Source organism: Dama dama, chromosome 13, assembly GCF_033118175.1.
Source record: "Dama dama isolate Ldn47 chromosome 13, ASM3311817v1, whole genome shotgun sequence".
Lineage (NCBI taxonomy): Eukaryota > Metazoa > Chordata > Mammalia > Artiodactyla > Cervidae > Dama > Dama dama.
Genome location: NC_083693.1, coordinates 35,890,789 through 35,916,537, shown reverse-complemented (window position 1 = coordinate 35,916,537; position 25,749 = coordinate 35,890,789). Strand labels below are relative to the sequence as shown.

Genomic DNA, 25,749 nt, shown 5'->3' with positions numbered 1-25,749 from the left:
CCTTGATTTGGCATAAAATGTGCTGTCTCCATACTGTAGCTATTTAAAAACAAGCTTGAAATAACATTCTATTTAATTACTTTTTTATTGGAGTATAGTTGGTATCCAATGTTGCATTAGATTCTGCTGTATAGCAAAGTGCATCAGCTATATGTATACACATATCACCTCTTTTCTGGATTTCCTTCCCATTTAGGTCACCGCAGAGCCTGAGTAGAGTGCCCTGAGCTGTACAGTAGGTTTTTGACAGTTATCTATTTTGAAATAATATTCTTAACTTAAACCACATCTTGAGGCTTTGTTTCCTCCACAGCTTCAGCTAAGGGAGTGGCTCCAGTAGGGATGGGGCATTTCTGAGACACCTAAAGAGGCGTCCTACACACAGCGGGGTTATCTCTTTATCACAGGGGAGGAGGGACGGTTAGGGAGATGTCAGGGAGACAGAATCAGATGAATCTGAGGTCTCCTTTTTCTGAGTGGCTGGTGATGCTGTCTCTGGATTAGGTCACACAAGGGGTAAGTTAGGCAGAGAATTAGAAAACAGTTGAGAAGATACTTAGCTCTATTTTACCAGCCTATTTATTTTTAAAAGTTTGCACAGCTGCTTTATCTCAAAACTCTTGTGTTTGTTCAAGGATCTCAAGTCTGTTCCAGAGGCAATGTGATTTCTAATACAAAAAGAATGAATCCTCGCGGCAATGGATTTGAAGGGCATGAGAAGACATGACATTTAACAGAGAAAATTAAGTTGGACTTGAAATCATGGAAAATTAGGAGTGAAAAGTTCTTCTGTTGGTCCCTGAAATGCAGGAGGAGAGAGAACCCTTAGAAACTGTAGTTGGGTTCCCTATGGTTGTTGTAGTTGTTTAGTCACTAAGTTGTGCCCAACTCTTTGCCACCTCATGAATTGTAGCCCACCAGGCTCCTCTGTCCATGGGATTTCCCAGGCAAGAATACTGGAGTGAGTAGCCATTTTCTTCTCTAGGGGATCTTCCTGACCCAGGGATGGAACCCATGTCTCCTGCTTGGCAGGTGGGTCACCAGGGAAGCCCAATGGTAGTGAACCTTGTTTTTTTTTTTTTTTAATATTTATTTCTTGATTTATTCATTTATTGAAGCATAGTTGATTCACAATGTTTTGTTAGTTTCAAGTGTACAGCAAAGCAATTCAGATATATATATATATATATATATATATATATATTCAGATTCTTTTCCTATAGAGATTATTACAAAATACTGAGTAGAGTTCCTGGTGTTACATAGTAGGTCTATTTTGATCATCTACTTCATGTACACTAGTGTGTATGTTAATCCCCGTAGGGAAGCTTCTAAAGGAGGAAGTCACATCTCCTCATACATGGTGAATTTGGTGAAATCGGTCCTCCTGGTGGCAAACTGCCAGGAAGCCAGATCCTTCCTGCTCAAAGGATGTGGTTTCCTAAGGGGCATAAAAATAGTCCTCTCCCCATGAAAAGAATTAAGAATAGAATCCAAGGACCCTCCCACACATCAGAGCACAGCTGTTCAATGTGGCCAAGAGGAGTAGAACCTTAGCAGGTTTTAGTTCAGGCAACATTATGATTTCACAGGCTGTTGCCTGATTATCTAAGAATTAAAAGAAAATCCAAAAGCAGATATTTATAATCTGCTATGATCTTCCTTACAATCCCATAAGGGAATACCAATTATTAAATATAGTTGACAATTTAAAGTTAATTGGTATTCCTCAGATAGTTAAAATGACTTCTTGTCCCTGAAGTAAAATATCTGATAATCTGAACTTAATTATTTTTGCATTAAAAAAATTATTTCATTGAAGTATAATTGATTTATAATATTGTATTAATTTCTATTTCAAAGTGTTTCAGTTATATACATATATATATTATTTTTCATATTATTTTCCATTATGGCTTACCCAGGATATTGAATATAATTCTCTGTGCTATACAGTAGGACCTTAATTGATTATACATTCTACATATACTAGTTTGCATCTGTTAATCAGAAACTCCCAAAACTTCCCTCCCCACTCTCTCTCCCCCTTGGCAACCACAAGGTCTGCTCTCTAAGTCTATGAGTCTGTTTCCACTTCATAGATAGGTTCATTTGTGTCATATTTTAGATTCCACATATAAGTGATATCATTTGGTATTTGTCTTTCTCCATATGACTTAGTTCACTTAGTCTGATATTCTCTAAGTCCATCTATGTTGCTGCAAATGCCATTATTTCATTCTCTTTTATGGCTAAGTGACTTAGCAGCAGCAGCAGCTGCAGCAATATTCCTTTGTCTATACACACCACATCTTCTTTATCCATTCATCTGTTGATGGACACTTAGGTTGTTTTCATGTCCTGGCTATTTTAGTGCTGTTATAAACACAGGAGTTCATGTATATTTTTGAATTATGGTTTTCTCTGGATATATGCCCAGGAGTGGGATTGCTGGGTTATAGTGCAACTCTATTTTTAGTTTCTTAAGGAACCTCCATACTCTTCTCCCTAGTGGCTGCACCAACTTACATTCCCATTGACAGTGTAGGAGGTTCCCTTTTCTCCACACCCCTCTCCAGCATTTGTTATTTGTATACTTTTGGATGAGGGCTATTCTGTCTGGTGTAAGGTGATAGCTCATTGTACTTTTGAAATGGCAACCCACTCCAGTGTTCTTGCCTGGAGAATCCCAGGAACGGCGGAGCCTGGTGGGCTGCCGTCTATGGGGTCGCACAGAGTCGGACGCGACTGAAGCGACGTTAGCAGCAGCAGCAGCAGCAATAATTCGTGATGAACCTAAAGTTAACTATTAACAATGTATTTTCTGAATCCCCTGAATTTCAAATAAGGATTTGAATGTATTTATTTTGTCATTGTAACCATTCCTTGCTGACAGTTATACTCAAATCTCAAAAACCCAAGTGTTAGTCTTTCTTTATCATCAGAGGCAGTGTGATGTGCCAGCTAAGACAGCAGAGCTGGAGCTCATGCTGGAGCCCCAGTGTTTGCCAGCTGTGCGTCCTTAGGCAGTTTACTTACCCTCTCCTTGACTCTTATTTCCTCGAAAAATGTTGTTGTTCTTCAGTCACTAACACTTCAGCGAACCGATGGACTGCAGCTGCTAGACTCCTCTGTCCATGGGATTTCCCAGATAAGAATACTGGTGTGGGTTGCCATTTCCTTCTCCAGGGAATCTTCCCAACCCAAGGATCGAATCTGCGTCTTTCTACATTGGCAGGCGGGTTCTTTACCACTGAGCCACCTGGGAAGCCCCATCAATAAGATGGGGGTGTTGAAAAGAGTGCCTGCCTCATAGGGCTGCTGTGAGATTAAACAAGCCTAGAGTAGGACCTCGGTGAGTATGTATTAATACATATATAAGGTACTTAGTGTGATGAATGGTAAAGAGCACCATATGTGTTAACTGTAATTCTGTTGTTTCCTGATGTTCCTCGGGGTAATTTTCAGTGGTTATATTAGGAGAGTGTGACGTTTAGAAATATGCTGGAGTCCCATGATTCCCCAAAGCCTGAAAAAATCATACAACAACAATAACATTAATTTTTGGTTTTAATCTTTAGTTCATCTCAGTGTAATACACCTGTCCCTTTGTATTCACCAGAGTTGAAAACATGTCCATGAGGTTGGAGGAAATCAACGAAAGAGAAAACTTTATGAAAACTTCCCTACAGACTGTGGACCTTCGCCTCTCCCAACTGGAAGAACTATCCAACAGAATGGTGAACGCGCTGGAAAACCTGGCAGGAATCGACAAGTCTGACCTGATACAGACGCGGTCCCGGGCCTCCTCGGAATGTGATGCCACGTTCCTTCTCAGGCGGAGCAGCATCAGCAGCGCTGATGGCTACAGCCTGTACAGGTACCATTTCAATGGGGATGAGCTGTTGCATGAGGATACCTCCTTCTGCATGCCGCCAGGGGCAGCGTCCAGGAAAAAAGCTGGTTCCTTCCGTGGGAAGGAAGAAAAGGACCAAAGGACGTACCTGGCCCCGGAGCGCCAGGGCAGCCTTCACCTGCCACCCAGTACCGGCGTGCCAGCATCCCCAGACCGAGGTCAACTTGCCTCCGACAACGGCAAGAGCACCTCGGAGCCAAAGTCAGGTCCAGATACTGGGATTTCTGCTGAAAGTGATGAAAGGCAGGTAGTCCCTAAAAAAGAAGAAATGACTTCCCCAAGTTTAAGTCAAACAGATGCTATACATGGAGAAAACAAGTCGGATTTTCAAAATAAAACTCAGCTGACAGTGGAAACCACAAAGATAGAAGGCACCATTTCTTATCCCCTGGAAGAATCAAAGACAAGCCGCTATTACCCTGATGAGACGTTCAGCGCTTGTAAAACGCTCAAGTCCAGAAGCTTTGTGTATTCCGGGGGAAGAAAGGTCATTGGTGGGGCTAACAGCTGGGGTGCAGCCGGGGACCCAACATGCCCCTCGACAGTTCAGCAGTGGACCACGGAATGGAAGTATGAAGTTCAAAAGATTATGCGTTCTCAGAGCACGGAAATACCTTCCGTTGCCTCTGAAGCTGCACTGCAGGCTGAGCATTGTGGACATTTCACAGACAAGGAAGATGAAAACTGTGTTTTTAAAACAGCCCCTCAGATCTCTCGCTTGTCTGTTACTGACAGAACTGACAAGGTAAACTTACTGTCTGTGAAAACACACCAAACTTTGGGATTCCCATCTTCAAGGTCAAAAAGTTTACACGGCCGTCCTAGGAGTGTGAAAGCCCTCCAGGGCAACTTACACAGACCTGGACACGCCAGCAGTGTAAATAACTTAGTAGTTGTGTCTGGAATTACAATGGAAGACCCCAAGGTTCAGCAAGAGAAGACTTCCTCAGAAACAGAATGCTAGTGTGTTTTGTTTCTTTGGTTTTTACATCGGAACCATGGATGTGTTCCATCTTGGTCATCTAAACATCATCAGTTTCTGAAAACATTTTCATTAGAGATCTTTGACCATTAATTTAATTTACATTTTGACTAATTTAAAATGTAAAGGCACTAAACTTTAAGTAATAGTCCGGTAGCATATGTTAGTAAACTTAGTTTTTTTTTTAGTTGGAATAGGATCAAGAAAAGTGAAGACTCCATTTGCTTAATCAATAGGCAAGAGCCTGTGATCTCTTTGGGGCTTCCCAGGTGGCTCAGAGGTTAAGAATCCACCTGCCACTGCAGGAGACCCAGTTCAGTAATGGGCTGGGAAGATCTCCTGGAGAAGGAAATGACAACCCACTCCTGTATTCCTGCCTGGGAAATCCCATGGACAGAGGAGCCTGGGGGCTGCAGTCCTTGGGGGTCACAAAAGAGTCCAACATGACATAGCGACTAAACAACAATTACAACAATCTCTATTTCTGAGGGCAACCAAAAACAGCCAAAGACATGCTTTTGGGTGTCACCAATAGTTTACTTAAGGGAGTAAGCAGCTATGTGAGAAAGGGAAATGAAAGAAAAAGCAAACGAGAAAGGAGGGGTGGAAGAGAAAACAAACTAAGAAGTGCAAGAAGGGAGGACTGGAAAGGGTACTTAAGTATCATATCTTCTTTATGGGTTTTTGTTTGTTTTATGTTTTCATGTTTTAAAATTACACAATAAGAAAAAAAGGCCATGATTATATCAAAGGTCACACTGTAATAGGGTAAGGTGACCAATAGTTTTGTTAATGTGTAAAGATAGTGTCCCATGTGAATCTTCTTGTTGTCACATAGTCCTGGATGCCAAATACAAATTAATTGTACTTCTGTATATTGCAATGGTCTGTGTAAAGCTGCGGCTAAAATCTAAAGGATCCATGTTCGAGGTGGGAGTTCTCAAGAGTGTCAAAGATGAGTCACGGCTAAAAACAAAAGGTGAGGCTCAATTTGGAATTTCAGACATAACATTGCCGTAAGGTGGCAAAGAGTTGGGGAGAGAGGTAGAGAGAGAGAGATACAGTGCCGTTGTGCCAAAGGTACTGATCAGAGACTCTGGAGGCTGAAGAGATTCATGCCCAGATCAGAATCCCTGAACTGGGCTGGATTTACCAGAAAGCACTGCTACACCATTGCGTGGATGATGGGACTTTGACATTTAATAAATGATAACATTTATTTAATAAAGAAAACAATTGCTTATCTATTGCTACATTGAGACTGTTCAATCAATCCTGCTCCCTGTGTTATTTGACCCAAGGATAAACCCATTCTATTTGGCCTCGTTCCTAATTCTTTGCTTTGGATGCCCAGAAAACTTTCAGCCCTTTCAGTTCAGTCAGTTCAGTCTCCAGTGTTGGAGTTTCAGCTTCAGCATCAGTCCTTCAAATGAATATTCAGGACGCATTTCCTTTAGTATGGACTGGTTGGATCTCCTTGCAGTCCAAGGGACTCTTAAGAGTCGTCTCCAACACCATAGTTCAAAAGCATCAATTCTTCAGCCCTTTGCCACACCCTAAAAAAAAGTGTTTCTCAGCATAAGCTGGAGAACCTCTGACAGCCCTAGAGAACAGGTTTGAAGAAGGCAAAGTTTCTCTTCAGAATTCTCCACCTGTCCACTCATTACATAGCCCCCCATTCTAGGTCCCTCCCACCTTGCCTCAGGTGTGGGGCCTGAATCTATCCCCAGGAGTCTCACTGAGTCTCCTGTTGACATACTGGAATGGGTAGCTATTCCCTTCTCTAGGGATCTTCCTGACCCAGGGATTGAACCCAGGTCTCCTATACACCTGGGAAGCAATATTTCTAATTCTGGTTTACCTAATTTATTCATGTTTCCTGTCATTTTCTTTGTGTCTTTTAACTCCATGAAATGCTGGGCGTTGTTTTGATCTGTATGGAGGGTGTGCTACCTCGTGTGCTTTTACTGTCTGTAGGAATGCTATTCTGATCTTTTTTATTGTAATACTTGTCTATGGGATTTGACTTCCAGGCTTTCCCTTGATTATTGTTATGTGAAATAGGTTTTCTCAAACTTTTTGAAGACGGCAGTTCTCAGGATAGCTTTTCTAACTTCACAAGAAAACCTTCTTTATTTTTACAGTCTGGCATTAAAATTTTGTAAAAGCCAGGGGACTTCCCTCGGGGTCCAGTGGTTAAGAGTTCATGCTTCCATTGCATAGGGCACAGGTTCAGTCCCTGGTCAGGGAACTAAGATTCCCACATGCCCTGCAAACAACAAAAGAAATTGTACAGTCAGCTTATTTTCAGAGATTCCTGGTCCTCCATCTTTATTTGGACCTTCCCTTTCCTTTGTCTTGACTTGGCTTATTTTGTTTCCATGCCCAGCAGTCTGTCCTTGGTGTGGCTCCTTTGCTTTAAAGGAAGTCCAGGTAGGTCAGTTTCAAGAGTTCCTCTAGCAGTTTCAAAAGTTCCACCCCTCAGACCTCACCAGGAGCCCCTGCGCTCCCAAACACCATTCTCTACTTGCTCTTCTCCACTTGACTGACCGGGCCAGTAAATACCTTCTGGCTATTTGGGAATTCTCCAGATGCTTCATTGATTCCCTTTGCTGATATCACAAAAATCTTCTAAGTGCTGTGGTTTGCTCCTACTTACCTATATTTTGGAAATCTTGGGGAAAACAGTTCACTTAGATTTGTGGTGAATGTTGTCCATGGGGCTTCATTTTTGCACTATAGTTCCTTTGTCTATTTTCCTGGGGAAACTGAAAAATTATGCTGCTGTTGTCATCGTCTCAGAATTCCCCCTCAGGAAAAAGATGTTTTAAATGACTTAATAGTTATCTTCAAAGGCCATATACTCAGGTAATGGCATAGTTTTGTAGACATTGTTGTTGTTTAGTTGCTCAGTCGTGTTCCGACTCTTTGCGACCTCATGGACTATAGCCCACCAGGCTCCTTTGCCCATGGATTTTCCCAGGCAAGAATACTGGGGTGTGTTGCCATTTCCTTGTACATAACCACCATACACTACCTCTCCCCCACTGCTTCCACCATCACTTTCTGTTATCTGGACTCTTCTAACAGTTCCTAACTAGCATTGTTAATGAAAGTGGGGTCTGGCTGTTGGCTGCTCTAAAGTCAGTAAAGGAGCAAGGTTGGTGGGAAGTTTGCTTTATTTCAGAAGCTGGCAATGTTGCAGGGGGTCAGGGGAGAGGAGACTCCTGTTCAAAGGCTGACTCCCACCACTATCAGTGGGCAAGGGCTTTTCTAGGCAGAAGGAGGGGGCTTCATGCAGAAACAGCACAGGCAGCTCTGACAGTCATCTTGAAATTGGTCATCAGTGGTCTGACCAGTGTTATCTTGATCATTTTGAGTACAATTAATCTTCAGTCCTGGAGCTGGTTTGTTCCCATTTCTTTGAGGACAGTTCTCAGAATTGTGGCAGCTAAGGTCATGAACACAGTCTGGTTGTCACGTATTGATAGTTAACCTCTTCCGCCTGGTGGGGGTTTCAGTACCTGTAAGACAGTTCATGCGTTTGAGCAAGCTCCAGGAGTTAGTGATGGACAGGGAGGCCTGGCATGCTGCAGTCCATGGGGTTGCAAAGAGTCGGATACTACTGAGTGACTGAACTGACTGACTGAAGACAGTTCACAGGATATGGCTCAGAGTATTATCTATAGCCCCTGAGGAGGAACTAAAGGTTCTTGACTGTGCTTAATGACTAAACTTATTATTTTGTCCTGTTTGTCTGTTTTCCTTTGCTTCTACATTTTCTCACTTCTCTGATTAAATATATTCTTTGACTCAAGTTTTTCTACAGGCAAGAGGCAGGTTTAGGGCATGGGAGGTGGGGGCAGAAGGAATGTAGGGTCCTGTTCTATTCAGTCTCACAGCTTCTACAATTATGTACCTCTACAGTGGGGGGTGTGTGTGTGTGATTATTTCAAAATGTCAGATCAAATCATTCTCAACTCAAAGCACTGCAAAAGCACCTAAACTTTCAGAACCTACGTGATCTGGCTGGTTGCTTTTCTCTGACCTCTTCTCCCACTGGATTAGGCTGCTCCGAACATACTGGCAGGATCTCAACCCAGGGCATTTGTATGACTCTCTCCTCTTCCTCCTAATTTCCACCTGGCTTGCTTCTTCACTCCCTTCAGTTTCTGTCTGCTCCAATGTCATCTGGTCAGAAAGGCCTTCCCTGATCACACTGCATCTCCCATAAAAAAAAAGCCCTCATCCTCTTCCCATATTTTTCAGTTCATGGCACTTGTTATACATTAATTTTGTATATCTTTCCACCTGTAATGAAAGTGCCAGGAAAGTAGAAACTCTCTTCTTAGTGACTCAAGTAGTTTTTAACACAGAGTTAGCAATCAATAGGGCTTCCCTGGTAGCTCAGATGGTAGAGACTCTGCCAGCCAATGCAGGAGACCCAGGTTTGATCCCTGGATCGGGAAGATACCCTGAAGAAGGGAATGGCATCCCACTTGCCTGGGAAATCCCACAGACAGAGAAGTCTGGCAGGCTACAGTCCATGGGGTCAAAAAAAGTCAGACATGACTGACTAAAGCACACACACCTGTAGCAATCAATACAAATTTGGTAACTGACTGAATGAATATATAAATTACCTAGCACATAATAGGTATTCACAAAGCTTTGGTGCTTTTTGTTCCCCTCTTCACAGGGAGAAGGAAATGGTCTGTAGGAATACCATTGTCCCCCACCATTTTTGTTCAGTCACTCAGTCATGTTCAACTCTTTGCGACCCCATAGACTGCAGCATGCCAGGCTTCCCTGTCTTTCACTATCTTCTGGAATTTGTTCAAATTCAAGTCCACTGAGTCAAATGATGCCATCCAACCTTCTTATCCACTGTCACCCTCTTTTCCTGCCCTCTATCCTCCTATCCCACATAATAGAAGAACCAATACAAGAAACAGAGTTAGAAAAACAGGACAAAAGAGTGACATTAGGGACAAAGAAGGAGATAGGCAGCTATTTCAAAGGTACAGAGTATCAAGGAGACCAAGACTAGTGCTTGGAATTGCACTGATTCTCCCAAAATTCAGACACTAAAGCTGAAATTCAATGAGTGTATTTGGATAGGAGATACCTCTTTGCGAGGTAATTTATGTTAAATGAGTTCATAAAGGCTGGGATCCTAATCCAACAGGATTAATGAATGCCCCTGTAAGATGAGGCACCAGGAACAAAATTAGGTCATTTGCAGATGTGGATGGACCTAGGGTCTGTTTTAGAGTGAAGTAAGTCAGAAAAACAAACATTGTATGTTAATGCATATATGTGGAATCTAGAAAGATGGTACAGATGAACCCATTGTGGGGCAGGAATAGAGACGCAGACATAGAAAATGGACATGTGGACACAAGGGAGGGGTGGGATGCATTGGGAGAGTAGCACTGACACATATATACTACAATGTGTAAAACAGATAGCTAGTGGGAAGCTGGTGTATAGCACAGGGAGCTCAGCTCAGTGCTCTGTGATGACTTAGGGGGTAGGATGGGGAAGGTGGGAGGGAAGCCCACCTCAACAGGGAGGGGATATATGTAAACACATGGCTGATTTGATTCATGTACAGCAGAAACTAACACATTGTAAAGCAACTGTACCCCCCAATAAAAATTAATTTGAAAAAAGAAGAGGCACCAAAGTGAGTTCTGACACCCTGCACCCACCCACCATCCACCTCCCACCGCTCAACTCTCTCCACTGTCTGCAAGCCCAGAGTGCTCTCACCAGAATTCCATCTTTCCTACTTGATCTTGGGTTTCCCAGCCTCCAGAACTGTAAGAAATAAACTGCTGTTTAAGCTGCCCAGTCGGTGATGTTTCCTTAGGGCAACCCAAGCAACACTAACACAATTAGATATCTGAAAAGGTCCTAACATTTAGGGTAGGTCAAGACAAATCTGGAAATCAATTTTTTGGTTTTTTAATTGTATGGTACTTAATAGAGTTGTAGATCCTAAAACTTGTATGGCAAAGCCCAAGTCACGGTAAGCCATTTCAGCATAAAGAAAGATCCATACATTCCTTGCAGAGCATGTGTGGGAAAAAAATCCATTTTGTCCAGTTTTATTAAAGTATAATTGACATATATCACTGCACAAGTTTAAGGTGTACAGTCTAATGATTTGACTCGCGTATACTGTAGAACGATTACTGCAGTGAATTTAATTGGCATTCATCATCTTATATAAATACAGTAAAGGGAGAGAGAAAAACTTTTTTTTCCCCTTGTGATGAGAACTCTTAGGATTTATTCTCTTAACTTTCCCATATAACATATAGCAATATTATATTATTTCCCTAGTACTTACTTATCTTATAACTGGCAGTTTGTAGCTTTTAACCACCTCTCTCCTCTCCTCCCACCCCCTTCCTATGGGAACCACAAATATGATCTCTTTTTTCTTAGTTTTTTTTTTTTTAACTAATGCAGATGAATCACAGACAATTCATAAAAAGGTGTTAAATGTATGTGTACAGCCGTATCTGTAATACCTATAACTCAATGGACTTGATATTTTAAAGTACAGTTATAGTACCCAAGCAAAATGGAATCATATGTCACTGAAACAAGTTAACCAGAAAGATCACTGGGGTTCTGGATCCAAGATAAATTTTTTTTAAAGGTAAATTTTGAAGTCTTCTTTAAATTTTGTTGTTTAGTCGATAAGTCTGTCCAGTTCTTTTCAACTCCATGGACTGTGGCCCACCAGGCTCCTCTCTCCATGGGATTTCTCAGGTAAAAATATTAGAGTAGGTAGCATGTTCTTCTCCAGGGGATCTTCCCGACCCAGGGATTAAACCCACATCTTCTGCATCACAGATGGATTCTTTACTACTGACCCACCAGGTTGTTGTTCAGTTGCTAAGTCGTGCCCAACTCTGCCATACCAGGCTTCCCTGTCCTGCACTATCTCCCTGAGTTTGCTCAAACTAATGTCCATGAAGTTGGTGATGCCATCCAGCCATCACATCCTGTCACCACCTTCTCTTGCCCTCAATCTTCCAGCATCAGGGTCTTTTCCAATGAGTTGTCTTTTCCCATCAGGGAGCCAAAGTATTAGAACTTCAGCTTCAGCATCAGTCCCTCCAGTGAATATTCTGGGTTGATTTCCTTTAGGATTGACTGATTTGCTGTTCAAGTGACTCTCCAGAGTCTTCTCCTGCACCAACACTTGAAAGCATCAATTCTTCACGCTCAGCCTTTTTTATGGTCCAACTCTCACATCCAGTACATGACTATTATTGTAAAAACCATAGCTTTTACTATCAGACATTTGAACTACAAGGGAAGCCCCTTAAATTTTTTAGTGTTTCCATTAGGAACACTTGTCAGAATGATTGTGACTCAGATGGTCGCACTGGAGCTTCCCTATGGCATTAATTATAAAATGCTAGATTAGGGATTTATTCTTCAAAACATAAGAAAAACCTAGTTTCAATTAACAATTTACCAAAATGTAACATCAGCAGTCCCCTTCCACCCAAGTCGGCTCCAGTTCGGAAACATGCTAGAGTTCAGAAATGCTCTGGGCTTCATAAGCTAAAGGTAGCTGGTTCTTTGCAATTATTGGGTCCATAGCCTATTTGGTCCAAACAGTAAAGGTCTACCTCTCGCTGGGCTTTTTGATCATTTATCTGCTCACTGGTATTTTTACACGTTAGGATAGCCAAGAAAAGAAAGGAAGGTAACTTGCTTAATATCTTTGTCCACACTGGAGTTTAATAAAGAGGGTAGAAGTTAAAGTAAACGGAGGCGTTCAGGTTGCCTGGCAACGTCCTCTGTCAACAGCCTCAGCATCCCACGCAATTCAGCAGGACACCCCAGTCTCAAGGATCTATGCACGGACAGACACACGGGGTGATGGAAGATGATCTCCCCCACTGTGCACCTTGAAGGCACCGCGCTGACGGTCTGATCCCGGTCACTGCCTGCTGCCCCAGGCCGCCTCCCCGGTGCCCGCCCGATCCTCACAGGCTGGCCGCAGACGGCGTGACCGGTCGATCTCGGGCTACAGGGTCCCCTTTCCCCGCTCTGGGCTCCTCCTGACTACGGAAAACACCGATCGCGAGAGCTGGGGAAGTAGCGAGCGGCGTCCAGGGACCTGTCGTGACCCACGCCGGCCTCCGTACGTCCCCGTGACCCCCACGGATGGCCTTCGTGACACACGCCGGCCGCCGTACATCCCCGCGAGGCGCCGTGACCCTCGCGGGTCGCCCCCGTGACCCCAGCCGGCCGCCGTACGTCCCCCTGGCCGCCGTGGACCCTGCCGGCCGCCGTAGGAGCGCCCCCAGCCCCGCCCGGGCCGCGCTCTCAAGATGGCTCCCGGGCCTCACTCCCCCCCGGCGCACTCGCTGAGGGCAGGGCAGCGGCGCTCTGCACGGGCCTCGCGTTCAGGCGCCCGCGCAGCCTAGAGGCCAGGAGCGGCCGGCCGCCGGCCCTGCGCGAGCCGTCTCGCGGGGCGGGGCGGGGCGGGGCGCCGGGCCCCTTCCGGGGATGGGCCCGGGCTCCTCCCCGCTCGGGCGGGCGCTCGGCCGTGTCCCCGCCCGTCAGCCCGCCGGGCCCGGCTGGCTGCAGACCGAGCCCGGGCAGTCGCACCGGGAGCTCTCAGCCCGCGGGCGTCGGGAGGCGGGTCCCGGGCCGCGACCGGGCCGTGCCGAGCGGGCGGCCGCATCATGTTCTCGCTCAAGCCGCCCAGACCCACCTTCAGGTCCTACCTTCTGCCGCCGCCCCAGGTAAACAGCCGTCTCCCCGCTACGCCCTCTCATCGCGCTTCCGGGGAGCCGCGCGCGGGCCGGCCCGGGAGGCTGTCCCGGACTCCGGACCCCGGCCCCGGATTCCGTTGAGGGGAAGCCACCTTCCAGCGAGCCCAGCCGGTTCGGTGGAAACTTGCAAAACTCCGCCGCAGCCGTTGTCGGCTCGGAGACGGAACCCCAGGGAGCGATCGGACCTGGATTTACTTAGCCCTTTGCCCGGCGGCTGTCCATGCTGTGACTGCCGGCGTGATTGCATCGCCTGCGGGCTTCTAGAGGAAGGGGTCACCTACCTGTTGTAAATGTGAACACCTGGAGGCGCCTCAGGCGGTTGTGCAATAGTGTTTTTATGGTCCGACACCCAATACCTTCCCGAACAGATCTTTACAGGGGTTTAGTAAAAATGTGAAAGAATTTAAGTGGGGGGATACGTGCCTGTCGCGTGTGTCATCACTTAGAAAAAAAATTTGCCTTCTCTCACGGAGTGAGGGGGGGGATTTTGATTTTGATTTGTTTTGCTAATGTGTTTCAGACTGACGATAAGATTAATTCGGAACCAAAGATTAAAAAACTGGAGCCCGTTCTTTTGCCAGGTAAGCAGGAGAGTTCTGGCAGATACTTTATTTGACAGATACTGGCCTAAGATTATTTCACCAACTAGTATCATGTGGTTAACTTTACTCATTTACTTTAAACTTTAGTGAGTTAAACATCTAACAACTGTGGAGGGGGGAAAAGTTGGTTAGTACTAAAGGACAGCAACAAAAAGTAATGATTAATTGATGTTTGTCCTTGAAAATTGAAGCATCATAGAAAACTGTCAAGAATGTCATTACGTCATTTTCTTTTTGTCTCCTGAAATGTTCTTTTTTTAAGCAGTCATGAATTGCTTAGGTAGTGAGAGGACACTGCTCTTCATGCCCATCTGCAACTTCATGCGTTTGTGGTTAATAGTCAGATCATCATTTCAATAGTATGAAAAGCAACTTTTATTATGTCTCAGTCTCAGTACTAATAACAAAGCTTAGTGCACTTTGAATCACTTACTTGGCAGTTGTTTTTTCGAAGGTGTCAGCTGGCTGTGTTTGCAAATCTCCTTGTTTGAATTTAGAATGGAGTTTCCCAACAGAGACACTCCAGACATTTTGGGCCTGGTCATTGTTTAAGGGTTGTCTTGTGCATTGCAGGCTGTTCAGCATCATTCCTGGCCTTTACCCCCAGATGCTAGGAGCACCCCCTCCTCTACCTTTTGTGAGAACCAGAATGTCTTGCTAAACTGTTTTGTCAGCGGAGCTCTAAGCACAAAACTTTCTCCCTGTGGAGAAGCACTGGTTTAGAACAAAATTAACCTTAAATGACCTTAGAGGTATCAGTAAGAATTGATGGTAAATTGTTACACACTTTAGTTTTAACGCATATAAGATATTTATTTGACTGGTAGTTTGAATTGTATAGTAATCATATGACAGTTAGGAAAAATCAGTAGTTTAACTCGATTATTGGGGAAAGTAACCAGGAGAGCCCATTTTAAATCTGAAATGCTATCAAATACCAGTCTGTGTGGCTACTATCGACATTTTAAAATCTCAGTCATTACTTAATGCTAAATCTGGTAAAATGACTAAAGCTCTATAAGTAGTAACTCAACAAATATGGAAACTTTAAATTTTGTGCTGTAAAATTTTAAATGTTAAGTAGGAACAAACAAATTTAAAACATCAACCTTTGGTTCCATGTTACAGATGTTAACTTTTAAAATTGTTTCAAACTTAATTATGGAAGTTAGTTATAAATATTTTCTCTTTATTTTGTTAATGCTTTTTAGCCAAACTGCATGTACTAAGTAATCCTTTGCACTTGTCCCCAGAGTGAAGAATAGAATTAATAAATAAACTTTGCTCCTTGTGCGTGATCTGTTTTGGCCTTAGTCACTCTGGTCTTTTAAATGTCCCTGCGGCAAGCAGTGCTCATCCTGAATGAGAGCCTGTGAACTACTGAACTTTGGCTCCTTTTGCTCTGACTGAGCAGGCCCTGTTCTTTGATTCCCTGCTTCCAATACTTGATTTGATTTGACACTAATAAACCACATGGTCTTAGCTACAAATGATAGAGCTTGATTTTCATTAACTTCTGTGTTTAAGATATGCTTTTGAAAGTGTTGATACATATCAGTAAGCTCTAAGAATTTTGTGCGCTTAGTCACTCAGTCGTGTGCAACTCTTTGTGACCCCATGGACTGTAGCCTGCCAGGCTCCTGTCTCCATGGGCATTTTCCAGGCAAGAATATTGGAGTGGGTTGCCTTGCCCTCCTCCAGGAAATCTTCCCAACCCAGGCATCAAAGCCAGGTCTCCCACATTGCAGGCAGATTCCCTGAGCCACCAGGGAAGCCCAAGAATACTGGAGTGGGTAGGCTATCCCTTCTCCAGGGGAACTTCCCAAACCAGGAATCGAACTGGGGTCTCCTGCATTGCAGGAAGATTTTTTTCCCAGCTGAGTTCAACTAAAAACTGGTTCAGTTGCTAAGTCTTGTCCAACTCTTTACGACCCTATGGACTACAGCACACTAGGCTTCCCTGTCCATCACCAACTCCTGGAGCTTGCTCAGACTTATGTCCATTGAGTTGGTGATGCCATCCAACCATCTCATCCTCTGTTGTCCCCTTCTTCTCCTGCCCTAAATCTTTCCCAGAATCAGGGTCTTTTCCAGTGAGTTGGCTGTTCACATCAGGTGGCCATAGTATTGGAGCTTCAGCCAGCATTAGTCCTTCCAGTGAATATTCAGGGTTGATTTCCTTTAGGATTGATTGGTTTAATCTCCTTATAGTCCAAGAGACTTACCTTTCTGTTAAAAAGTCAGAGTTTTCTGGGGAAGATGGAAACCTATTTCCTAACTGTCAGTGGTTTACTTGTCTTAGAGATTGCAGCTCAATCTGGATCCTGTTAGCCATGGTAGCGTTTTTTTCTTTGGCTCTGTGTGTGCACACATGATGGCTTGACACCCAGCATTCTGTCTGCACCTAACCTGTTCCTCACAGAACGCTTAGTCCTAAATTAGCCTGTCTTTTGCCCTCCTTCCCCCTCCTGTTCATACCTTCTCCTGGCCTTCTCACACCTTTCCCATTCTTCCTCACTAGCCACCCCACCCTGCTTCACCACTCAGGTTGCATCTCTGACTCCCCCTAGAACCTCTGCTGCTCTGTTTCTGGCCTGCAGCCACCTGCCCTCCACTTGTGGATCCTGGGAGACACATGGAGAGTAACTGCAGCATTGGTGATCTTAAGACCTGGGCTAGCTTAGGGCTTTTACTAAGAGAGCTTAATAATACAGTTCTAGCCTTCTTTATAGTTTAAAAAGAGGAAACTTGACCAAGTCACCTGTGGCTTTGCATAGGCACACGAAACAAGGAAGTAATTGTTCAGAGATGTAGTATTGGACGTTACGCTTTGGCATGGTGCCTTGGGTTCAAGGATATCCTACTTCAGCTGCCCAAAGTTTGAACTTTTAATTCAATAAGCAGATGAAAATTGGAACACACAATCAATTGTTTATTTGTGTGTAGTTACTGTGTGTTCTGTTGAACTTAATGAGGCTATATTAAAATGATCTTCAGCTTTTATTAAGCATAGAAACAGAAGAAACTGACTAGAAATTTAATTTAGATGGTGGTTTATGTCAGTAATTCCCAGCTTGCCCAGTTTATGAAACTCGTTGAGGTGAAGGTTGTACCTAATTCAGCTTTGTGGCCCCGATGTCCAGATTCATCATTACCTAAATCTCATCCTTAATGCGGAGAAGACAATGGCAACCCACTCCAGTGTTCTTGCCTGGAGAATCCCAGAGACAGGGGAGCCTGGTGGGCTGCCGTCAATGGGGTTGCACAGAGTCGGACATGACTAAAGTGACTTAGCAACAGCAGCAGCATCCTTAATGACTGTGTTGTGTGTGTAAAATCATCCCAATCTTTTGAAAACAGGGAGAGTATGAATTTTAAACTGCATGTGTGCTTGTGTGTGTGTGTTCCAGCATATATAAGATTGTGTCTGTTTGGTAGCTGCTGGGCTGGCGGATGCCTTGTTTGAGCTCCTCCTGGGAGCCAGTCACCCAGGCTGCAATGGGGGGAGGAGTGGGCATGAATTGCAGCAGGGCCGGGGCAAGTTCACACAGTCTGTGGACAAGGCCGAAGGTGACCTGGGCCAGTGGGGCCCAGATTCTCATCAGGGCCTGACTGGCATCACATCGGGATGGAGTTTTTATCCACCCTTGGTCAAACTGAGATAATGAGGGAAAATGGGGCTTTTTTCCATAAAGCTAAAATGATGTGATTAAAAGGATTGTCCTTTATTCTAAGATTATGTCTTTCCAGCTTCTTTGGTGTAGATGTGTTCTTCTGTTAGCAGCTGTGACTTTAATTTTTTTGAGTTTTTAGGTTAGCTCTTGTGTCACTTCCCCAAATTATTTTTGTAGTGTACCTGTTTTGTGGAATCTGAACTGGAGATCCTTCTGTAAAATTATTGTTATGTTAAAGGTACAGTTTAATGAGCACTCACACAAAGAACATCTCTTACTTTGTCTGCCTGGAGTCTTTCCACCATCTTCTGAAAAACGTACCTCTTCTCTTTTGACAAATTCTCCTTCCACATCTCCACCCAGCCCGGCGTTCTTGTGTGGCCAGTGAGGGTGATACCCCAACCCTAGACTGGCTGGCAGGCACACAGGTTTGCCTCTGGGTATCTTCAGATGGGCACTTAGGGAAGAGCTCCCTTTTGGTCGTGCTGCCTGTAGCTGAGGCTGCAGAGGACCTGCGCGAAAGAGTGATGTCACATTAATAACTGCAGAGGCAGAGCCCCAAGGAGGGGGAGGGGGGCAGTCTGGTGGTTCCCTTCTCCTTGAAGTCCAGCCGACACCAGAGACAGAATTCTTCTTGCCAAGCCAGTTCCAAGCGTGTTTCTGACAGTTTCGATTAAGATCCTTAACTGATACATGATGTAGCCTGCAGGTAGCTCCTCAGAGCCACCCTGTGTGGCCGAGCTGAGCTGAGGCTGGTGAAGCACCGTTGGTCTCATCATGGGGGGTGATTGAAAGGAGTGGAGCCTTTCAAAGGAGGTGAGTTCTCCCTCCTCTGTGTCTGGGACGTGGTCTTTCCAAGGATCTGCAGACTGGGAATGAGGACAGCCTGAAGTGTGTGGCCCCCAGCAGGGAGTGGACTGTGGCGCTGGTGCTGCATGTGTGCTCCCTACTGCCTGGCAGAGGAGGACCAAGCAGAGAGGGGGTCCTGCCCTGAGCCTTGGTCCACTGAGGAGGGGCTTCAGTGGAGGGAGTGGAGGTGGTGGGGGCTCAGAGGAAGGGCACCTGAGCTGGACTGGGGAGGCCTGGGCTTGGGAGAGCACGTGCTCGGGGATCAGCTCCACTACCCCTTCTGTCTGCAGTGCCAGCAGCACTTCCACTAGAAGATTAACCAGTAGAGCGATATTGAATGTGTGGATTGTCAGAGTCCTTTATAATCAGATCAGAAAAGGGTACGACCTTGGGCCATCCGGAAATGAAAATAGCCATTGTTGGACAGCTATCTGGTTTACTTGCATTTTTTTTTTTAAACGTATTCACTGCTTGGACCGTTCATGTATTGCTGTTCTTTGCCTCACCATAGGTCTTATTTCCTCTATCGAATTGTAAATCCCTTAAAGCAAAGTCTGTTGCAGGTGTTGTTTGTTTTGTTTTGTTGTATCTAGGATTTAGAGGTCACTGTAGACTGAATTTCATAGTATTTTAATTTTTAGATACCCTGCTTTTGAGAGACAAAGGCTTTTAATTGTTCCTTGGAACCGTGAGCAGTGTAATGAGCTGCGGTGTCTCCAGCTAGGTCTGTTCCTCACTGGGACAGCCTCCTGAGGATTTGGAGCCGGCCACTCTTCGGCTCCTGCTGCAGGACCTCAGGCCACCTTGGCGCTCCTGACCCTGCGGCTCCCACTCAGAAACTCTTCATGAACCTCCACTCCTGCTCAAGCAGGAGACCATCCCAGGTCTTTAATCTCTGTAATTTGCTGACCTCTGCTCTGCTTCCCAATGTTGATACCTGTCTTTCTCCAACCCAGATGACTTATTCCTTATCCAGGCCTTGGTTACTGTGATCACGTGTTCTCTCTGTCTTGACTGTCATCTGCCATCAAGATTTGCCTCTTCCTAAGGCCTGCCCTGCTGCCCTTCTCCAACCCCTATCATGGGCAGCATTTGCTGGGCTTGGCGCTTCATTCCATGCTTGTTTGTGTCGTGTGTGACCCTGTGAGAACCAGGGGCAGCCTCAGATGGCTGGTGCAGAATTTCAGCTTTCCTTTGTAACTGGTAGGCCACTTTAATTCCAGGACCTGAATTTCTCTGCATCCCAGGACCCTCAGGTCCTGGCTTTAGTGTTGAAAGTCCCACACCCAGGGATCCTCAGCCCCAGGCCATCTGGAACAGTCACTCACCAGATGTAAGGCCACAACTGAGTTATGCTTTGGGCCTCTGCACATTCCATAGGTTAATTAGCTTCTGTGTATAGTGAGGCTTTGTCTTAAGCTATTTTTCAAACTAAAATTTATGGGAAAGTTATTTTAATTCATCAGATATGTACTGACTTTCTAAATGTGTAAGATATTATGAAAGATAATGTGACAGGATTTTTTGGTTCTCAGGGAGTTAAAAACTTGCCTAGCTGTACCATTTAGAGGCTTATTAATTTTAATTATATTTCCTTATTTATCTTTACAGATGAAAAGGTCTTGAGAAAACAAACTTTGACGATTTCTTGATCCCTTACCAGGTTGCAGTAGAATGTCTTGGCCTGTCATCTTCTAGTTCGGATTTTTCTCTGGTGCTTTTCGCATACCCTACACTGAAGCTCATTTCCTACTTTTTCTTTCCTGCGGCCCCTGTAGCTTCCTGCCCGTGGTGTGCTGGCAAGTGCCTGAGGCTGAGGATCCTCCCACATGGCTGGCAGCACTTCGGCCTCCCTCCTCAGGGGAAGCCCAGGAGGACAGTCTCTGGGAAACCATCGAGGTTCTCAGGAGCTTTGAAGCTTTTGTGCTGAGTTTCCTCTTCAAGGTCACTAATTTAAAATGTAGCGAGAACAGTCTGGTGGCTCTTGTGTGTCTGTATCTGTCCCCTCTGGGAAGAGGACTTTGTGTCCCCTATTTCTCTCCCGTCTGTGAGCTGGTTTCCTGGCCTACAGCTGCAGGACGTGGCTGGCAGCCGCTGAGGATAGCTCCTACCCAGGGTCCCCGCTTGTTTATAAAGTGTGAGCAGAAGACTGTTTTGCGAGCAGAGAGCCGGCTGTGTGATCCTTGTACTATAAAGCCTGGGTCTATAGTGTCATCAGCTTAGCCTCCAGCCAGGTTAACTTGGCGCTTATTTAATGACGTGCTCACAAGAAGAAGCCCCTGCTCTGCATCTCCCCGTGAAAGTGCCCTCTTGTTCTTCTACCTCCATCCCACCCTCCTGCCTTTTCTGCCAGGGGCTCATTTCCACTCCACTCTTGAAAAGCTGTGCAACAGTTTTCCTTGAAAGACCACAGCCCAGCGGATCTCTATCTTACTTTGTTGTTTTATTTTTGGTTTGTATTGTTTGTTTCTTGTCCACTTTCTTTTCTTTGGTAATTTTATTTTAAAGTAAATGTTGTTGTAAAAGAGTACAGATAGTTAACACATAGTCTTCACCCAGCATCCCCTAATGTTACTATCTTATAACCTCAATAAATTTAGCTGAACTAATAAATTAATTAGTCAGCCAGGTGGCTCAGTGGTAAAGAATCTGCCTACAATGTGAGAGACGAAGGTTTGTTCCCTGGGTCAGGAAGATCCCTTGGAGAAGGAAATGGCAACCCACTCCAGTATTCTGCCCTGGGAAATCCCATGGACAGAGGAGCCTTGCAGGCTGCAGTCCATGGGATCGCAAAGAGCTAGACATGACTTAGCAACTGAACAACAAGAAATTAACAGCACTATTAACTAAGCTGCAAGTTTTATTCACATTTCCCTAGTTTTTTTTTTTTTTTACTAATGGCTATTACCTGTGTTAGAGTTCCCGTCAGGACACCATAGTGCACTTAGCTATCCTCTCTCCCTGGCTTCAGTCTGTGACCATTTCTCCATCTTTATTGATGGATCATGAATTCTTTCATCTTGGCTCCTGTATCCTTTTGAAATATCCTTTCTCTCCTTCCTCTCCCTCTCTCTCCCCCTCTTTCTCTCCCTCCCTCTGTTCCCTGCCCTTCCCCCCACCCCAACTGTGGCAGACACATCCAAGGGAAGTTGTGGATCTTCAGCACTGCTGAGTGGGCTTCCTGAGCCCCCTGAGGTCACTGCATCATTGCAGGTTGAAAGTGCCTGTTTTCTGACAGGACGTGCCCAAGTGCTTTTTCCAAGCCTCGTTTCACAATGTTAAGAGTTGTCACTTAAGTGACTATATCTAGCACAGAGCTGGGCAAGCATCTTCTGTGAAGCCCCAGTCAGTGTTTGAGACTTTGCAAGCCTTGAGGTCTGAGACTTTGCAAGCCATGAGATCTCTGGTTGCAAGTACTTAGCTCTGCCTTTGTCCTGTGGAAGCAGTCCTGACAGTATACACATGAATGAACATGGCTACATTTCAATAAAACTTTATTTACAAAAATCGGGGGCTGCCATCTGGGTTGGCCCACCTCGAACCCATTAAACGCCTTCTGCTCCTTTTCATGTTTGTCTCATTTTTGCTGCCTTGGTGGACTGCATCTATTGTATTTGTGCCTATGGAGGAGAGTGCAGCTGGTGGGGAAGGGCTGCCCAAGTACAGATGTCATCAGCATGGTTGGCTAGCAGCACTACTGTGGTCGTGTGTCCTGTCCCGTGGGCCCACCATCCCTTCCTTTCCATCATCATCCCTGCTCCCCTTCCCAGGATCTTGAAATCCTGTGGCGAGGCTTTTTTTTTTTTAAGCAAAATTTATCTGAGTATAACATACCCCCAAAATGTGTATGAATTATGTGTGTTAACCAGGTGTGTTTTTGTAGCATTGTTTTGAGACTCCGGGTTAATTGGCTCCTTGAGGAAAGTGGCAGAGCATTGAAGTGGTGTGGGCTCTGCTCAGTGAGCCAGGAGTTTGTGTAAAGAGCTCAGTGTTACAGGAGTGCCACCTCGAACTGTCTGAGCTGGAAATGACTCTTGTAGTTTCAGGGTTTTTTTCCTCTCCAAGTTGACTGTCCTCTTACGATTGGTAGCTGTGATTTTCTAGTGGAGAAAAAAGGTTGAGTGTTCCGTTGCCAGATTCTGATATGGCATTTGGTAAACATTGTGTCCAGGGGGTTATGGAAGATTTAAATTTTATGTATTTGGGTTATTTGGTGAGAATCAACATATGTTGATGGCTAGCACTTTGAATCTGTAGTTCTGTTTGGTGCCTCCTGCTGCATCTCGATACAGAGCATTTAATTCTGTGTCAGACAGTAAAGAATCAGCCTGCAATGCAGGAGACCTGGGTTTGATCCCTGGGTTGGGGAGATCTTCCTAGAGAAGGGAACAGCTGCCCACTCCAGCATTCTTGCCTGGAGAATTCTGTGGACAGAGGAGCTTGGCAGGCTGTAGTCCATGAGGTTGCAAAGAGTTGGACATGAATGAGCAACTAATAACTTTTCATAAAGAAACAAGTTGAAATCAGAACACTTGCTTGTAAGTTCCAAGTATACTGCTTGCTTAAGATCTTGGTCTCTCTCTCGGTCCAGGTCCCTCATCTGACTCTCTCAGCTGATGAGTTGCTGAGAGAACCACATAGGAAAACATTGTGACCCTCCCACCAGAGGATTTTGCAGCTCTCTGTGGTGTGGCAGAGGAGCAGGATGGCCTGGGGCGGTTTTCCGAATTTGTGGTTACCTCTAGCACTTATCTCCTGACCCTCTTGGCGCATGGCCCTATGACATCACTGGTTTCTATCTGGCTGGAACCATGCCTGCCCCATTGGTGGTGCTGGTCTGGTGAACCCAGGGCAGTGAAGTGGTTCATTCACTTGTGTGCTAGCACTCATTGACTGGGCCCCAGCCCCATGCTCAGCCTTCACCTTACAACTACACTGTCAGCAGTGGAGAAAAATCAATCTGTGCTCTACCTCCAGGGGCATGTGGTCCTGAGGGTGGGACAGGCACTGACTTTATGTAGAGTGTATGTCATTGTACAGTAGCTGTGATTAGGGCTGAGAATTACAAGTAGATGATGCTGTGATTGAGGGAGTTAATCTCTATAGAGGTTTTTCTCAGGCATTCCTGAGAAAGCGATTGGACTGATGGAAAAGGAAAGAGTATTCCAGGGAATGGGCACAGGGTACGAAGACCCCATGGATGAAAGTAGTCCAGCCCCTGAAAGTGACTAGAAGCCCACTGAGGCTGGAGAGGAGGGAGGGTGTGAGGACAATGCGGGGGCACGAGGGACCTGGCAGGCCACATGGAAGAGGCTTGTCTGCTTAAAAGGGACAGTTACTCCACTGGTCCAAGGCAAGAATTGGACATGAGCACATTTAAATTTAATCCTCAAGTAAATGTTAGGGTTCTGTTCTTAAAACTAGTCTTGTGCATTTTAAGAATTTTGAAAGTTGTCTTTGCAATTCAAGTTTATTTAAGAGAGAAGATTGTTTTGAGACAAGTTGTGTTCTGTGAATTGGTGGGTGTTTGGGTCTTGTCAGCAAACAGTTCTGTCCATCACTGTTAGAGGGTTTATCAGGCAAAGTGGATCAGCACCCTAACCCTTCCACCGAGGACTCTAGACACGGATTATTGAAAAATATCCCTGGGCCTGATTGTATTTTAGAACTTGAAGGATTAATGATGACCATGGTTTAAATCAGTTACAGAAAATCACTCTTTTCAAAGAACATTATAACTTTTGTTTTGGTATCTTATATTTATTTCTTTTAACTCTTTTAATTCAAAAGCTATATTGTAGTTTTGTTGCCAACTAGTTACCATGTGAGTGCAGCAGGAAACTCGATTTGGCTTTGTGGGTTTATTTTATGTTAAATGGGCTTCCCTGCTGGCTCAGGCAGTAGAGAATCTGCCTGCCATGCAGGAGACCCTTGTTTGATCCCTGGGTCCAGAAGATCCCCTGGGGAAGGAAATGGCAACCCACTCCAGTATTCTTGCCTGGAGAAACCTATGGACAGAGGAGCCTGGCAGGCTATAGCCCATGAGGTCACAGAGAGTTGGACACGACTGAGCGACTAACATTTTAGGATAAGTAGATTGCATTCTTAATCTTGAGATTAACACTGAACTGTTTCTCATCCCTTATGAAAGGAATCGAAGACATGGGCTTTGGAGATCAAGTCACATGTTAATAGAACACAACTATCCCATCAAATAATACTCTGCAGGAGATAGGGCAGGTCATTTCTTCTCTGGGATGCCTTTCGGTAAATAACGAGAGGCAGTGTCGCACAGTAGACAGTGCAGACTCCCGCTCAGCCCTTCTGGTGGAACATCTCAGACCCAAGGTCTTTGTGCCTCAGGTTCTGTATCTCACAAATGGAACACAGCGCCCCACTGCTGCTGTTACTGTTGTGAAGTCCTGGCTCAGTGTTTCTTCTTACTGTCATCAGGAAATCTTCCTTCTAGGTCACACAGCAACTGTTGACATTTTATGGTGTGTTTATAGTTCACACAATGATATGTTTCTTTTTGTAAAGGAGAAATTGTTGTAAATGAAGTCAATTTTGTGAGAAAATGCATCGCATCGGACACAAGCCAATATGATTTGTGGGGGAAACTGATATGCAGTAACTTCAAAATTTCCTTCATTACGGATGATCCAATGCCATTACAGGTGCGTTTGATTTGTATGCTGTTTAATTGTATGAAGGCTTTATACTCTTATACCTTATACCTGGAGAAGGAAATGGCAACCCACTCCAGTATTCTTGCCTGGAAAATCCTGTGGACAGAGGAACCTGGTATGCTACAGTCCATGGAGTCACAAAGAGTCAGACACAACTGAGTGACTTCACTATTATACTCTTATGCAATACATATTCTTACACAAAGCACAGATATGGAAAAATT

At 44.9% G+C, this 25,749-nt stretch overlaps 2 protein-coding genes across 7 annotated transcripts in view; both read left to right on the top strand.

The window, feature by feature from the left end:
- Positions 1-8,423, top strand: part of TRPM1 (transient receptor potential cation channel subfamily M member 1) — a 79,296-nt gene extending 70,873 nt beyond the window's left edge. For 4 of the 6 annotated variants that reach the window (XM_061158867.1, XM_061158862.1, XM_061158864.1 and 1 more), the window contains one exon: positions 3,623-8,422. In XM_061158867.1, the coding sequence (XP_061014850.1) occupies positions 3,623-4,880 (1,258 nt within the window). In that variant the 3' untranslated portion in view covers positions 4,881-8,422. Of the gene's footprint in view, positions 1-3,622 lie in introns of all 6 variants that reach the window. The other 2 variants (XM_061158866.1, XM_061158863.1) reach the window with 2 other exon arrangements.
- A 5,098-nt stretch (positions 8,424-13,521) lies between these two features.
- The window catches only part of MTMR10 (myotubularin related protein 10), a 37,738-nt gene continuing 25,510 nt past the window's right edge, over positions 13,522-25,749 (top strand). Inside the window, exons 1-3 of the mRNA XM_061158872.1 lie at positions 13,522-13,681; positions 14,232-14,292; positions 25,377-25,513. Coding sequence (XP_061014855.1) covers positions 13,622-13,681; positions 14,232-14,292; positions 25,377-25,513 — 258 coding nt within the window. The 5' untranslated portion in view covers positions 13,522-13,621. The remainder of the gene's footprint in view (positions 13,682-14,231; positions 14,293-25,376; positions 25,514-25,749) is intronic.